This window comes from Blennius ocellaris, assembly GCF_963422515.1.
Source record: "Blennius ocellaris genome assembly, contig: SCAFFOLD_63, whole genome shotgun sequence".
Classification (NCBI taxonomy): Eukaryota; Metazoa; Chordata; class Actinopteri; order Blenniiformes; family Blenniidae; genus Blennius; species Blennius ocellaris.
The window spans coordinates 288,505-305,591 of NW_027662083.1; the positions used below are offsets into that span (position 1 = coordinate 288,505).

Consider the following 17,087-nt stretch of genomic DNA (forward strand, 5'->3'; position numbering starts at 1 on the left):
GCTCAGCGCGGCCGCGGCTCCGCGCTGCGGGGGGGAGGTGTTCACCTCCCTGCTGGACGTCCGGCGGGCGGCCGGCGTGGAGCGCCGCCTGCTGGCGGCCCTGGAGGACCACATCGCCCGGGAGCTGGACAGGCTGCGGGACATCCGGCGGTGAGACGCTCCTTGTCTGTCCTCAACGTGTCTCTGTGCGAAGACAACGAGCTGGGGGGGAGTTGTGACGTCATCAACAGGACGAACACGTGGAGTCTGGAATTAAATAGCCTCAGCTGTGGTTGTCGAGCCGCTTCTGAATTCTGACTTTTTTTTATTAGAATTCTGACATTTAAACTCTGAATTCTGAATTTTTTCTCATGATTCTGACTTTAAAGTCTGAATTCTGACTTTAAACTCATAATTCTGACTCTTAAACTCTGAATTCTGACATTTAAACTCAGAATTCTGACTATTAAACTCTGAATTCTGACATTTAAACTCAGAATTCTGACTCTTAAACTCAGAATTCTGACTCTTAAACTCTGAATTCTGACATTTAAACTCTGAATTCTGACATTTAAACTCAGAATTCTGACTATTAAACTCTGAATTCTGACATTTAAACTCAGAATTCTGACTCTAAAACTCAGAATTCTGACTCTTAAACTCAGAATTCTGACATTTAAACTCAGAATTCTGACTCTTAAACTCAGAATTCTGACTCTTAAACTCTGAATTCTGACATTTAAACTCAGAATTCTGACTATTAAACTCTGAATTCTGACATTTAAACTCAGAATTCTGACTCTTAAACTCAGAATTCTGACTCTTAAACTCTGAATTCTGACATTTAAACTCAGAATTCTGACTATTAAACTCTGAATTCTGACATTTAAACTCAGAATTCTGACTCTTAAACTCAGAATTCTGACTCTTAAACTCTGAATTCTGACATTTAAACTCAGACTTCTGACTTTTTTTCTCAGAATTCTGAGAAAAAAAGTCAGAAGTCTGAGTTTAGATGTTTGGCGGTGACGTCATCATCAGGATGAACACGTGGAGACTCCACTGGGATTAACATCTGTAATGAAATAAAGCTCAGCAGTGGTCAGATGTATTAATAAAAGCTGCTCCAACATGTTTATTTTTTAACCCTTTACAGGGAACTCACTGGAAATACTTTGAAAATACTCCAACAGAGGATATTTCTACTGTATACTTTACATATATATTCACCTTTCTTGTAAACGGATGCAAAACATTCCGAGAAAAAACTTAAATAAAACTTAACACAGGCCAATAATGAATTAAATAATTACTTTACACTTTATTCAAGATTTTTTCACCTGATTTTTGTCTCTATTCTTCAGTTTTGTTGCATAAAAGCCTCTTATTTTCTCATTTTGAGAGTTTTTAATGCGACTGCTGCGGGAGTTTTGTGGCGTCGGTTTTGGAAAAAGGAGCTTGTTGACGTGAGTGAACTCATGTGTTCCTCAGTTTCCACGCCAAAGTGTCCGAGCGGCACGCGGAGCTCCGGGACGCCACGGCGAACCCCCTGGTGGCCTTCACCCTCATCAAGCGCCTCCAGTCGGACTGGAGGAACCTGCTGTTCAGCGACGGAGCCCTGGAGAACACACAAGGTGAGGGGACTGAAGCCCCGCCCCCTCTCTCCTAACCCCGCCCTCCTCTCGGCTAACCCCGCCCTCTTCTCTCCTAACTCCGCCCCCTCCCCCACCCTCCTCTCTCCAAACCCTCCCCTCCTCACTCCTAACCCCACCCCTCTCCCGCCTTCCTCTCTCTTTACCCCGCCCCCTCCTCTCTCCTAACCCCTCCCCTCCCCCTCCTCTCTCCGAACCCCGCCCCCTCCCCCGCCTTCCTCTCTCCTAACCCCTCCCCCGCCCTCCTCTCTCCTAACCCCGCCCCCTCCCCGCCCTCCTCTCGGCTAACCCCGCCCTCTTCTCTCCTAACTCCGCCCCCTCCCCCACCCTCCTCTCTCCAAACCCTCCCCTCCTCACTCCTAACCCCACCCCTCTCCCGCCTTCCTCTCTCTTTACCCCGCCCCCTCCTCTCTCCTAACCCCTCCCCTCCCCCTCCTCTCTCCTAACCCCGCCCCCTCCCCCGCCTTCCTCTCTCCTAACCCCTCCCTCGCCCTCCTCTCGGCTAACCCCGCCCCCTCCTCTCTCCTAACCCCGCCCCCTCCCCCGCCCTCCTCTCTCCTAACCCCTCCCCCGCCCTCCTCTCGGCTAACCCCGCCCCCTCCTCTCTCCGAACCTCGCCCTCTACCCCGCCCTCCTCTCGGCTAACCCCGCCCCCTGCCCTCTTCTCATCTAACCCCACCCTCCTCTCTGCTAACCCCGCCCTCCTCTCTGCTAACCCCGCCCCTCCCCCTCCCACCTCTCTCCTAACCCCTCCCTCCCCCGCCCTCCTCTCTCCTAACCCCACATCCTCCCCCGCCCTCCTCTCGGCTAACCCCGCCCTCTTCTCTCCTAACTCCGCCCCCTCCCCCACCCTCCTCTCTCCAAACCCTGCCCTCCTCTCTCCTATCCCCGCCCTTCTCCTGCCTTCCTCTCTCTTAACCCCGCCCCCTCCTCTCTCCTAGCCCCTCCCCTCCCCCTCCTCTCTCCTAACCCCGCCCCCTCCCCTGCCTTCCTCTCTCCTAGCCCCTCCCCCGCCCTCCTCTCTCCCAACCCCGCATCCTCCCCTACCCTCCTCTTGGCTAACCCCGCCCCCTGCCCTCCTCTCATCTAACCCCGCCCTCCTCTCTCCTAACCCCGCATCCTCCCCCGCCCTCCTCTCGGCTAACCCCGCCCTCTTCTCTCCTAACCCCGCCCCCTCCTCTCTCCTAACCCCTCCCCTCCCCCTCCTCTCTCCTCCCCTCCCCTCCCCCTCCCCCAGCCCTCAGGTCCCGCTACCAGGAGCAGGAGGCGGAGCTGCCGACCCTGGTGGACCTGCAGGGCGCCGCCCGGGGCCTGATGAGGCTGCAGGACGTCTACGCGCTGCGGGTGTCCGGCCTGGTCGGCGGACGCTTCCAGAGGGTCGGCGACGGCGGGCCGGTGGACGTCTACGTGCCGTCCAAGTCCGTCCCGCTGTCCGGGGACGACTGCTTCCTGGTCGGGAAGGTACTCACCTTTTTATTCATTCAACTAGTCCAAGTGCTTCTATTTTAAACGTCTCTGTGGTTTTCTACGTGTTCTGACTCTTCTGTCCATATTATTTCACCATATATTTGATTAATTCTGACTTCTAAACTCAGAATTCTGACTTTTAACTCAGAGTTCTGACTTTAAACTCAGAATTCTGACAATTCGGACTTTAAACTAGGTGTTGACAACACTCCGACAAAGTCAGAATTCTGACTTTTAAACTCAGAATTCGGACTTTAAACTGAGGATTCTGAGAAAAAACTCAGAATTCTGATTTTTTTTTCTCATGTTTCTGACTTTGAACTCAGCATTCTGACTTCTGAGTTTAAAAATCAAAATTCTGAGTTCAAAGGCAGAGTTCTGAGTTCTAAGGCAGAATTCTGAGTTCAAAGTCAGAGTTCTGAGAGGGTGGCTGCTCTCAGCAAAACAGAGCAGGAGGCGAGAGTCGAAGCTCGTCCGTCATCGTTTGGTTCCAGTTCTCGGAGGGAAAAGAGGGAAAAAGAAAGACGTAAACATATATTTTGAGGTGGGAGACGACGATGATCTGAATCCCAGTCCTGAGGCTGCCACAGTGCTTCACATTCTTTCCACCGCCTGAATCCTCCTGGTGTGACGGTGAAGTTCCCGTTGGGCGAGTCGAGGAGGGGGAAGAAGCCCCGCCACAATAAATTCCCGTACATGTGAGGGCAGGGCTGAAAGTTGCTTCATGGGAAAGAACTGGTCTCCACATGTATAGAGCCACGACCTGCAAACTGATCCTGGGTTTGATGAAAACCTGGACTGGAGACACGGGGGAGTCGGGTTTCTCTGAGGTTTGACTGGAGGAACCTGCCTCTGTCAAATCTGCTTTAAACTCTGAATTCTGACTTTTTTCATCAGAATTCTGACTTTTAAACTCAGAATTCTGACTTTAGAACTCAGAATTCCAACTTTAAACTCAGAATTCTGACTTTTTTCTCAGACTTCTGACTTTTAAACTCAGAATTTTGACTTTAAACTCAGAATTCTGACTTTTAAACTCAGAATTCTAACTTTATACTCAGAATTCTGACTTTTTTCTCAGAATTCTGACTTTCAAACAGAATTCTAACTTTAAACTCAGAATTCTAACTTTAAACTCGGAATTCTAACTTTTTTCTCAGAATTCTGACTTTTAAACTCAGAATTCTAACTTTAAACTCAGAATTCTAACTTTAAACTCAGAATTCTAACTTTAAACTCGGAATTCTAACTTTTTTCTCAGAATTCAGACTTTTCAACTCAGAATTCTGACTTTTAAACTCCGAATTTTGACTTTAAACTCAGAATTCTGACTTTTAAACTCAGAATTCTAACTTTAAACTCAGAATTCTGATTTTTTTCTCAGAATTCTGACTTTTAAACTCAGAATTCTAACTTTAAACTCAGAATTCTAACTTTAAACTCAGAATTCTGACTTTTTTCTCAGAATTCAGACTTTTCAACTCAGAATTCTGACTTTAAACTCAGAATTCTGACTTTTAAACTCAGAATTCTAACTTCCAAAAAAGATTCACGTCCTCATTTTATACATTTATTTAATCAGGTTTCAATCATCCTGTCCTGAACCTGAAGTAAACAAACTACCGATAAATTATAAAATAATCGCTTCAGCTCCCTGCAAGAAAAGAACCTCAACTTCTATCAGAAATGATCGACTCTTGACGCTCTTAAACACCAAAACCTACTGAATGAAGTAAATATAGTAAAGTTCCTAATAGAAGAGCACCATCTTTTTGAACGATGTGGAGCTCATGAAGAAGGAATGAACTTCAGTTTTGATAAAAAAAAAATATATATATATATATTTAGCAGTGGGTAAAGTAACTGCAGAAAAAAAAAAATATATATTTAAATATATATATATATATATATGAATAAAAACATTTTTTTAAAAGTTTTTTTTCCTGTAATTACTTTACCCACTGCTAAATATATTTTTTTTGGAAAAAAAAGTTTTTTATTTTTATTTTTTATTCATATATATATATATATATATATATATGTGAATATAAAATTTAAAAAAAGTAAAAATAAGTATATATGAATCAAAATAATTTTTAACGTTTTTTTTCTGCAGTTACAGTTACTGCAGATATCTTTTCTGGGGGGGAAAAAAACGTTTTTGTTTTCCAATTTTTTTTATGTTTTATGAATACAATTTTATATATATGAATAAAAAAATTGAAAAAGAAACGTTTTTCTTTTAAATTTTTTATTCATATACATGTATGTATATATGAATAAACCTTTTGTTTTCTGCAGTTACTTTACCATCTGCTAAATATCTTTTTTTTTGGAAAATAAAACGTTGTTTCCCCCAATTTTTTTCATATTTTATGAATAAATTTGACATATATATGAATAAAAATTTTTTATTTTTTTTTTATTTTCAATATTTTATTCATATACTGTACATATATGTATATATGAATAAAAAAAATTTCAAAGGTTTTTTTTCTGCAGTTACTTTACCAACTGCTAAATATTTTTTTTTTTGTGGGGGGGACGTTTTAGTTTTCCAAATGTTTTTAGATTTTATGAACATTTTATATAGATGAATAAAAAAATTGAAAAAAAGTTTTTCTTTTCAATTTTTTATTCATATACATATATATATATATATGAATAAACATAAAAAAAAAATTTCTGCAGTTACTTTACCAACTGCTAAATATTTTTTTTGTTGTTGAAAAAAAACGTTTTTGTTTTTCAAATTTTTTTGTATTGTATGAAAATGTTATATAGATGAATAAAAAATTGAAAAAAAAGTTCTTAAAATTTTTATCATATATGTATATATATATATATATATATAGTTATATATAGTTCTATATAGTTTTTCCAGGATTCCTGTATTCAGACTAATAGAATATATAACCAGCAACTGATTAACTTGGAGTTCAGGCGAAGAATTATAATATATAAATGATCATCATGCACATAATCAATCCACACACGCAGTGGTTCCTCGCCGCGAGAAGGTACGCGTCGCCTCGGCGACGCTCAGAACGCTGGCGTCAGCAGAAGTGACCCGGGCTGTGCTGCAGGTGGCCTACGACCAGGAGGACCACTACCACGCGGTGCAGTGGCTGGAAGAGTCGGTGCGGCTGTTCAGGGGGGCGGGGGGACGGTGGCGCCCCCAGAACCTCGGCACCCTGGAGGAGGCCCTGGACCACCTGGCCTTCTCACACTTCAAAGTAGGTGTGGAGACGCCGAGACGCCGTCCTTCTCCGAGGACGGCCGGCCCACTGATTGTTTGTCCTTGTTTCAGACGGGAAACGTCTCCTCCGCCCTGAGTCTGTCTCAGGAGCTTCTCCGTCACGGTGAGGCCCCGCCTCCGGCTTCACCTCCACCTCCTGACCCCGCCCCCACCTCCTGACCTTTTTGTCCTCAGATCCCACGAATGGAAGAGTGGTGAAGAATGTGGAGAAATACGAGAAGCTGCTCGTCTCGGCAGATCCACCAACGGGCGGCGCCGGCCCGAGGCGACCCTCCTGCACTCACCTGAGCACCAGGGACGCCTACGAGAGACTCTGCCGGACCCGAGGCTCTCAGGTTGTCACCATGGCTGACCGGCCGGGTCTCTGCTGGGTCTCCCTGGACCACGTCACCCAATCAAAAACATCCTGAGACAAAACAAAACAAACAACAAAAAAAAACATTGTCAAAGAACGTAAAAAAACAAAAAGTTTGAAAAAAGAGAAAATCGCTATAATTTGAAGGAAACAAGATTCCAAAGCAATGGAAGTCACAGTGTCAGAATTCTGACTATAAACTCAGAATTGTGTCTTTAAAACTCAGAATTCTGACTTTAAACTCAGAATTCTGACTTTAAACTCAGAATTCTGACTTTTAAACCCTGAGTTCAATTTTTTTTTTCTTGGAATCCTGAGAAAACATAAAGCCACTGAGTTGTCTCATTTCACATTAAAAGCATGGGATCGTTCGGTCTGGATGGATCCGGAGGATAAATCCTGTTCATGAGACTATCCCAAAGACCATCCCCAAGACCATCCCTGAGACCATCCCCGAGACTATCCCCGAGACCATCCCCAAGACCATCCCCGAGACCATCCCCGAGACCATCCCCAAGACCATCCCCAAGACCATCCCCGAGACCATCCCCAAGACCATCCCCAAGACCATCCCCGAGACCATCCCCAAGACCATCCCCAAGACTATCCCCGAGACCATCCCCAAGACCATCCCCGAGACCATCCCCAAGACCATCCCCAAGACCATCCCCGAGACCATCCCCAAGATCATCCCCAAGACTATCCCCAAGACCATCCCCGAGACCATCCCTGAGACCATCCTCAAGACCATCCCCGAGATGATTCCCGAGACGATTCCTGAGACCATCCCCAAGACCATCCCCAAAACCATCCCCGAGACCATCCCCAAAACCATCCCCGAGACCATCCCCAAAACCATCCCCGAGACCATCCCCAAAACCATCCCCGAGACCATCCCCGAGACCATCCCCGAGATGATCCCCGAGACTATCCCCAAGACCATCCCCAAGACCATCCCCAAAACCATCCCCAAGACCATCCCGAGACCGTCCCCGAGACCATCCCAAGACCATCCCCGAGACCATCCCCGAGACCATCCCAAGACCATCCCCGAGACTATCCCCAAGACCATCCCCAAGACCATCCCCGAGACGATTCCTGAGACCATCCCCGAGACCATCCCTGAGACCATCTCTGAGACCATCCCTGAGACTATCCCCAAGACCATCCTCAAGACCATCCCCGAGACGATTCCCGAGACGACCCCCGAGTGTTTGTGAGACAGTTAACGGGGCTCAGGTGTTTTGTTGTTTTCCTCTCCAAACAGCCACTGCAGTTCCAGAACCCCGGGCTCCACTGCGACCTCTTCACCAGCGGCCGTCCGGCTCTGCGGCTGCGGCCCGCCAGGCGGGAGCTGCTGAGTCTGCAGCCGCTGGTCGTCCTCTTCCACGACTTCGTCAGCGACAGCGAGGCCGGAGACATCAGGGCGCTCGCCCGGTCCGGGGTGAGAGGCTGGTTGTAGTTACATGATTAGATCTATATATTCTTGATGCGTTAGATCGTGAGTCACACCGTGAAGACAGAACAAGTTAGAACGTTCCGCTGCAGGAGGGAACGTGATGTCACATGTGGAAACGCTTTGGTTCTACTGCTGCTGCAGATTGTTCATATTATCCAGGGTGGTGCCTCCACCCCCCCTCAACCCCCCTCCACCCCCCCACCCCCACTTTCTCAACCTCCTTTGTAGAACATTCACCAGAAAAAAACTCTTTTCTTCCTTCATTTTTCCTTTCTTTTTTTTTCCCGGCTTTTTCTTTTTTCTCCATACTTGAAGCTGAAAGCTCAGTTAAAAAAACTTTTAAAATTTTTCTTTTTTTTCCCTTAGTTTTTTCTCAAAACTATTAAAAAGCTTTTTCTTTTTTTTCATAAATTTTGTATTTTTTCTTTAAATCTATTAAATGTTTTGCTCTGAGCTACTTGAAGCTGAAGGCTCACTAAAAAAAATAATCTTTTCTTCTTTTTTTCATTCTTTCTTTCAACATTTTTTTCTGGGCTTCATGAAGCTAAAAGCTCACTAAAAAGCTTTTTCTTTTTGTTTTTTTAAATATAAAAATTTTGAATTTTTTTTATTCTTTTCTTTGTTTCTTTTTTTTTTTTTTACTTTTTTCCTTTTATCTCTGGGCTGCATGGAGCTAAAAGCTCACTAACGAGCTTTTTCTTCTTTTAAATATTTATTAAATTTTTTTAATTTTCTTTTTTCTTTTTTGAAATATATATTTCAATTTTTAAAATTTTTGTAATTCTTTCTTTTTAAAAAAAATCTTTTTTCCTTTTTTGTCTGAGCGACTCGAAGCTAAAAGCTCACTAAAAAGCTTTTTTCATTTTTTAAAAATATTTATTTAAATTAAAAAAAAAACTTTTTTATTGTTTATTTTCTTTTTTTTTTTTTTAATCTTTTTTCCTTTTTCCTCTGAGCCACTTGAGGCTAAAAGCTTACTAAAAAGCTTTTTCGTTTAAAAAAAATATATTTATGTCAACTTTTTTTTATTCTTTATTTTCTATTTTTTGTTTCTTTTTTCTTTTTTCTATGAGGTAATTGAAGCTAAAAGCTCACTAAAAAGCTTTTTCTTTCTTTTCAGATATTTATTTCAATCTAAAAAATTTTTTTATCCTTTATTTTCTTTTTTAAAAATCTTTTTTCCTTTTTTTCTCTGGGGTACTTGAAGATAAAAGCTCACTAAAAAGCTTTTTCTTTTAAAAAAAATATTTATTTACATTTTCAAATTTTTTTATCCCTTCTTTTTTAAAAATCTTTTCATGTTTTTTTCTCCGAGGTACTTGAAGCTGAAAGCTCACTAAAAAGATTTTTCTTTTTTTAAATATTTATTTAAATGTTTAAATTTTCTTTTATTCTTTTTTCTTTTTTAAAAATCTTTTTTCCTTTTTTCTCTGAGCTACTTGAAGCTAAAAGCTCACCAACAAGCTGTTTCTTTTTAAAAAAATATTTATTTAAATTTAAAAAATTGTTTTTATTCTTTATTTCCTTTTTAAAAAAAATCTTTTTTTCTTTTTGTTCTCTGGGGTACTTGAAGCTGAAACCTCACTAAAAAGCCAATTCCTTTTTTAAATATTTATGTCAATTTTTTAATTTTTTTATTATTTATATTCTTTTTTTATCTTTCTTCCTTTTTTCTCTGAGCTACTTGAAGCCAAAACCTCACTAAAAAGCTTTTTCTTTTTTTATATTTATTAAAAATTTTTAATTTATTTATTCTTTCTTTTATTTTTATTTTTTTTAACCTTTTTTCCTTTTTTCTCTGAGCTACTTGAAGCTAAAAGCTCACTAAAAAGCTTTCTTTAAAAAAAAAAATATTTATTTACATTTTTTAAATGTTTTTTTTATTTTTTATTTTATTTTTTAAATCTTTTTTTCCTTTTTTCTCTGAGCTTCTTGAAGCTGAAAGCTCAGTAAAACTGTGTTTTTCCACCGCGCCCTGGCCAAGACGAGCAGCAGTACATTAAGGTTCCAGACTAAACAGGCACATAAAACATATAAGAAAAATGTCAATGCATTAAAACCATGCAAACTTGATAAAAAAAAAAAAAAAAAAGTTGCCCACAAATTTAAATTAAATCCACCATTCAAAGCATCTGCAGACAGACGTGTCTCTCCAAGTCCAAGTCCAACAGATTTTTTCTTTTTTTAAAGAGTCCAGTGAAAGCAGGTTTTGGTCCAGATCTCTGAAGACACAAAACAACATGTAAACACAAATACAGAAAACAAACGACACAGGGGGAGCAGCTCTTAGATTCAAACTGAACATCTGCTGAATGGACAGGGACGCGTGTCGCCGTGGAGACTGAAGAGTCTCAGTAGGAACATGAAGACGGAGTCTTTCCTGGAACGCGGCTGCCGATAGCTCCTGTGAGGGTTTCGGCTTCGCCCGCTGAGTTTTCCAACCTCACTCAGATGAAAAACACCAGGAAGTGTTTCAACATGACGTCAGCCGGCAGCCTGATTGAAAACAGGCCGGCGGCTCCGTGTTGCTTGTTCTGCAGCCATGAGGACGGTTCTGGTTCCCCAAGACGTCCAGCCAGGCTGCAGGCACGACTACGGAAGAGGATCAGGGCCAAAAAACCCTGAGTTCTGACTGTTAAACTCAGAATTCTGACTTTAAACTCTAAATTCTGACGTTTAAACTCGGAATTCTGACTTTAAAGTTGGAATTCTGACTTTAAACCCTGAGTTCTGACTTTTTTCTCAGAATTCTGACCTTAAACTCACAATTTTGAGTTTTAAATTCAGAATTCTGACTTTTAAACTCACAATTCTGACTTTAAACTCAGAATTCAGACTTTTTTTCTCAGAATTCTGACTTTAAACTCAGAATTCTGACTTTTAAACCCTGAGTTCTGACTTTAAACTCAGAATTAAGACTTTTTTCTCAGAATTCTGACTTTAAACTCAGAGTTCTGACTTTTTTTCTCAGAATTCTGACTTTAAACTCAGAATTCTGACTTTTAAATCCAGAGTTCTGACTTTTGAACTCAGAATTCTGACTGTTAAACTCAGAATTCTGACTTTAAACTCTAAATTCTGACGTTTAAACTTGGAATTCTGACTTTTAAACTCACAATTCTGACTTTAAACTCAGAATTCTGACTTTTTTTCTCAGAATTCTGACTTTAAACTCAGAATTCTGACTTTTAAACCCTGAGTTCTGACTTTAAACTCAGAATTAAGACTTTTTTCTCAGAATTCTGACTTTAAACTCAGAATTCTAACTTTAAACTCAGAATTCTAACTTTAAACTCAGAATTCTGACTTTTAAATCCAGAGTTCTGACTTTTGAACTCAGAATTCTGACTTTTGAACTCAGAATTCAGACTTTTTTTCTCAGAATTCTGAGTTTTTTGATCTTTGAAAAGTCACCAAACTCACTTTGATCTCTTTCATCCACACGGTTTATTTTCACATCCTCCACCAGCTGCGGCGATCGGTGGTGGCGGCCGGAGAGCAACAAGCGACGGCAGACTACCGCATCAGCAAAAGGTGACCGGCCGCCCGTGACGAAGAACAAACCCCGACGCGTCATGTGACCCCCTCGCCGCTCTTGCGGAGAGTGCTTTCAGTGGGTCCGTCTCGTTCGCAGTGCCTGGCTCAAGGACTCGGCGCACTCTGTCGTGGGGAAGCTGGACCGGCGGATCGCCATGGTAACGGGCCTCGACGTGAAGCACCCGTACGGCGAGTACCTCCAGGTGGTGAACTACGGCATCGGTGGACATTACGAGCCTCATTTCGACCACGCCACGGTACGTCGACCACGACCGGGAGGCGTGGCGCTATGTAACGACGGCGCAATATTTAATTATGGCATTAATTCACAGCGCGACATGGAATGAAGCCGCATGTCGTCATGAAATCCTTACTTGTTGCAACGCTTATTATTGAACTCAAAATTCTGAATTTTTTCTCATAATTCTGACGATAAAACTCATAATTCTGACTTTTAAACTCATAATTCTGACTTTAAACTCAGATTTCTGACTTTTAAACTTATAATTCTGACGTTTAAACTCATAATTCTGACTTTATACTCAGAATTCTGACTTTAGACTCAGATTTCTGACTTTTAAACTCATAATTCTGACTTTAAACTCAGATTTCTGACTTTTAAACTCAGATTTCTGACTTTTAAACTCAGAATTCTGACTTTAAACTCAGAATTCTGACTTTTAAACCCTAAGTTTGTACTTTTTTCTCAGATTGCTGACTTTTAAACTCAGAATTCTGACTTTAAACTCAAAATTCTGACTTTAAACTCAGAATTCAGATTATTACAAAATGAGGTTGCAGGTTCAATTCCCCCCCGTGAGCGGCGTTCTAACCTGCGTCTCCTCCTGTGACACCCAGTCCCCGTCGAGCCCCGTGTTCAAGCTGCAGACCGGAAACCGAGTGGCGACATTCATGATCTACGTGAGTGGCGTTGAACCGCCCACATGGTGGCAGCGGACCCTGGTCACGCGCCTGGCACTAGAGAAGTGGGGGAAGCCAAGTGTTCTGTCATGTGATACGCTTAAATTAAAGGGCCATGTTATATAAAATCCACTTCCTGAAGGTCCTCCGGCAGTAAGAACCGTCGCCACACCTGGAACGACGCTCCAGAAGTGTAGAAAGTTTGTTCCAGGTTTTAAAAAGTGTGTTGCTCCAAGCAGCCAATCAGAAATCAGACCCTATATGATGTCATCATGGGGTTCAGCCAATCACAATCAAGGTAGGCTCCTCCCCCCCTCCTTTGACTCCTCCCACAATCAGGCAGCTCTGCTCTGGCACATGGCGCCACGAGAGGAAGTACTTCCTCCTCTTCCCATAGATGGGCGTGTGTGTGTGGGCGGAGCCAGTCCAGCTCATACAGACACAGCAGATTGTGAATGTAGCTCCTATGATCTGATGTTTTAATGGAGGAGGATCAAGTTTGAATACGAGGTTTGTGGAACAACGAGACCAGGAGAAATTGTAAAAGAAATAATTTGTGAAATGAAACACTTTGTAAACCAGATGTAGAGTGCTCCACTTTATTCTATACTTTATTCTCTATGTTGTGTCGTTAGATCATTATTATTTCATCCATTCCTGGAATTCCTCTTGATAAAAGGAACATTTCAGTCTGACGGGAAACAATGAAGACTGTAATGTTAGTTTCTGTGTCTTTATTGTGTCCAATAAGAAACTATCAACTGTTTAGAGACGAGGAGGAGGAGGAGGAGCAGGAGGAAGAGGAGGAGGCGGAGGAGGAAGAGCAGGAGGAGGAGGAGGAGCAGGAGGAAGAGGAGGAGGAGCAGGAGGAAGAGGAGGTGGAGTAGGAGGAAGAGGAGGAGGAGGAGGAGGAGGAGGAGAAGGAGGAAGAGGAGGAGGAGGAGGAGGGGGAAGAGGAAGAGGAGGAGGAGCAGTAGGAAGAGGAAGAGGAGGAGGAGCATTAGGAAGAGGAGGAGGAGGAGGGGGAAGAGGAAGAAGGAGGAGGGAAAAGAGGAGGAGGGGGAGGAGGAGGAGGGGGAGGGAGAAGAGGAAGAAGGAGGAGGAGGAAGAGGAAGAAGGAGGAGGAGGAGGAAGAAGAGGGGGAAGAGGAGGAGGAAGAAGAAGGAGGAAGAGGAGGGGAAGAGGAGGAGGGAGGAGGAAGAGGAAGAAGGAGGAGGAGGATGAAGAGGAGGATATGACTCCTTTAACTCGTCCTCTTGCCCTCATCACTGTTTCCACCTCAGGCTGCTTCACTGCCTATTAATCATTCTTGTTAGTCACTGGCTGCTCTGGAGTCCCTTCGTGTCGCGGGTTCAGTAAATCCAGGCTCAGAGGCTTCGGGCAGCCTGAAGTCTGTTTGTAACTCGAGCTCCGGAGCCACTGAAGGAATGTGGTCTTCCTCCACAGCTCAGCCCCGTGGAGGCGGGAGGATCCACCGCCTTCATCCACGCCAACTTCAGCGTTCCCGTCGTGGAGGTAAGCACGCCCCCCGACGAGCTGGCCACGCCCACTTTGTCTTCTTCCTGCTTTTTCACCTCCGGCTGCGAGAACTCCAGCCTCAGAATGTCAGAATTTGTGGTGTGGTGAAGGTGTGGTGAAGGTGTGGTGAAGGTGTGGTGAAGGTGTGATGAAGGTGTAATGAAGGTGTGATGAAGGTGTGGTGAAGGTGTGGTGAAGGTGTGATGAAGGTGTAATGAAGGTGTGATGAAGGTGTGAAGGTGTGGTGAAGGTGTGAAGGTGTGGTGAAGGTGTGAAGGTGTGGTGAAGGTGTGAAGGTGTGGTGAAGGTGTGGTGAAGCTGTGGTGAAGGTGTGGTGAAGGTGTGGTGAAGGTGTGGTGAAGGTGTGATGAAGGTGTGGTGAAGGTGTGGTGAAGGTGTGATGAAGGTGTGGTGAAGGTGTGAAGGTGTGGTGAAGGTGTGGTGAAGGTGTGGTGAAGCTGTGGTGAAGGTGTGGTGAAGCTGTGGTGAAGGTGTGGTGAAGGTGTGGTGAAGGTGTGGTGAAGGTGTGATGAAGGTGTGGTGAAGGTGTGAAGGTGTGGTGAAGGTGTGATGAAGGTGTGGTGAAGGTGTGAAGGTGTGGTGAAGGTGTGGTGAAGGTGTGGTGAAGGTGTGGTGAAGGTGTGAAGGTGTGAAGGTGTGGTGAAGGTGTGGTGAAGGTGTGAAGGTGTGGTGAAGGTGTGAAGGTGTGGTGAAGGTGTGGTGAAGGTGTGGTGAAGGTGTGGTGAAGGTGTGATGAAGGTGTGGTGAAGGTGTGGTGAAGGTGTGGTGAAGGTGTGAAGGTGTGGTGAAGGTGTGGTGAAGGTGTGGTGAAGGTGTGAAGGTGTGGTGAAGGTGTGATGAAGGTGTGGTGAAGGTGTGGTGAAGGTGTGATGAAGGTGTGGTGAAGGTGTGGTGAAGGTGTGAAGGTGTGCTGAAGGTGTGGTGAAGGTGTGAAGGTGTGGTGAAGGTGTGGTGAAGGTGTGAAGGTGTGGTGAAGGTGTGGTGAAGGTGTGGTGAAGGTGTGAAGGTGTGGTGAAGGTGTGATGAAGGTGTGGTGAAGGTGTGGTGAAGGTGTGAAGGTGTGGTGAAGGTGTGGTGAAGGTGTGAAGGTGTGGTGAAGGTGTGAATTCAATTAATTTAATTGAATTAATTTAATTGTATTGATTTATTTGTATCTATCTATTTTTATTTATTTATTTTTTATCTATTTTTATTTATTTATTTAATTGTTCATTATTATATTGGTTTAATTTTATTTATTAATTTTTTAATTTTTTAATGTGTTTTTATCTATTTTTATGTATTTATTTAATTGTTTATTATTTTATTAATTTAATGTAATTTTAAATTTTTTTTATCTATTTTTATTTATTTATTTAATTGTTAATTATTTTATTGATAAAATTTTATTTATTTATTTAATTTTATTTATATATATATTTTTTGTAATCTTTTTTGTTTTTATTTGATGAGAAATGGCTTCACGCTACATAAATCAGTCGACTCGTCAGGTGCTAGTTAGTCATAGTTGATTATTACAACTAGTTTGTCCCAGCCGTCTTTTTTTTTTCCCTCCCAGTTTCTTCAGTCAGTAGATTTGTCTACATCAACAAACTGAAAATATCACGACCTTTATCAGCTGAGTCGGCGTTCACGTGTATTTTCTGACTTCCTGAAACCGCCTGATGTCGTTCTGTGTCGCAGAAAGCCGCCATTTTCTGGTGGAACCTCCGCAGGAACGGTGACGGAGACGTGGACACGCTGCACGCCGGCTGTCCCGTCCTCATCGGGGACAAATGGGGTGAGACTCAGGGGCTCCACACAAACAAAACTAAACAAAAACATGACTAACTTCTACTCGAGGCTAACATCCGCTGGAGGCTAACATCCGCTGGAGGCTAAGATCTACTCGAGGCTAACATCCGCTGGAGGCTAGCATCTACAAGAGGCTAGCATCCGCTGGAGGTTAACATCCGCTGGAGGCTAAGATCTACTCGAGGCTAACATCCGCTGGAGGCTAAGATCTACTCGAGGCTAACATCCGCTGGAGGCTAGCATCTACAAGAGGCTAACATATACAAGAGGCTAACATCCTCTGGAGGCTAACTTCCACTGGAGGCTAACATCTATTGGAGGCTAACATCCTCTGGAGGCTAACATCCTCTGGAGGCTAACATGTGCTGGAGGCTAACATCCGCTGGAGGCTAACATCCGCTGGAGGCTAACATCCGCTGGAGGCTAACATCCGCTGAAGGCTAACATCCACTGGAGGCTAACATCCTCTGGAGGCTAACATCTCTTTTATTTATTTATTCATCAGCTTTTATTTATGTAGTTATTTTTTGAGGCTGAACAAAAGTTCAAGCAAGAAAATGAGACTAATGGCTGCTGGTCTAGTTTTGTTGTTCATTACTAACTGAAGTCTGTCTTGACGTTGTGTTTGTTCCAGTGGCAAACAAGTGGATCCACGAGTTTGGACAAGAGTTTGGAGAACGCCGCTGCAGCCTGGATCCTGACGAGTGATGGGGGGTAGAATGGGGGGGGGGGGGGGGGGGGGGGGGGGGTAACTGGGCCCCTCGGTGTACAAGTCTGCACATTTGAGAGGCACATCAGCAGGAAGGAGGCAGCCAGAAAGTAGAGCCGAGGAGGAGGAGGGTGGGGGGGGGGGGGGGGGGGGCTGAATGTGTGACTGGAGCCCCGGACCCCCCGGGGAGCCTGGAGCGGTGCAGGAGGACTGGGGGCCGCTCTGCAGATTGGGGGGGGGGGGGGTCTCTTTACCTCCTGCCTGCTTACAAAGAAAACAAAAATGAAAAAACCCACACAGTGAGCCGACTGGAGGGTTTGTCACTGCCAATCCACGGCAAACACTTTGTTACCATACTTGACAAGAGGTTTACAGGTTCTTGATCCTTCATTTCCTCTATTTATTGTCGAAACAAA

The 17,087-nt window shown here is 43.5% G+C and overlaps 1 protein-coding gene across 2 annotated transcripts in view; it reads left to right on the plus strand.

The window, feature by feature from the left end:
• p4ha3 (prolyl 4-hydroxylase, alpha polypeptide III) overlaps positions 1-16,670 on the plus strand; it is a gene marked incomplete at its 3' end in the record, with an annotated part of 34,770 nt that extends 18,100 nt beyond the window's left edge. The window contains exons 2-14 of one of the 2 annotated variants that reach the window (XM_080521230.1): positions 1-150; positions 1,471-1,613; positions 2,869-3,092; positions 6,185-6,334; positions 6,409-6,460; positions 6,532-6,692; positions 7,980-8,156; positions 11,641-11,705; positions 11,806-11,965; positions 12,567-12,629; positions 14,076-14,144; positions 15,852-15,948; positions 16,597-16,670. In XM_080521230.1, coding sequence (XP_080377356.1) covers positions 1-150; positions 1,471-1,613; positions 2,869-3,092; positions 6,185-6,334; positions 6,409-6,460; positions 6,532-6,692; positions 7,980-8,156; positions 11,641-11,705; positions 11,806-11,965; positions 12,567-12,629; positions 14,076-14,144; positions 15,852-15,948; positions 16,597-16,670 — 1,585 coding nt within the window. The remainder of the gene's footprint in view (positions 151-1,470; positions 1,614-2,868; positions 3,093-6,184; positions 6,335-6,408; positions 6,461-6,531; positions 6,693-7,979; positions 8,157-11,640; positions 11,706-11,805; positions 11,966-12,566; positions 12,630-14,075; positions 14,145-15,851; positions 15,949-16,596) is intronic. The other variant, XM_080521231.1, reaches the window with a different exon arrangement.
• Between the last annotated feature and the right edge of the window lie 417 nt (positions 16,671-17,087).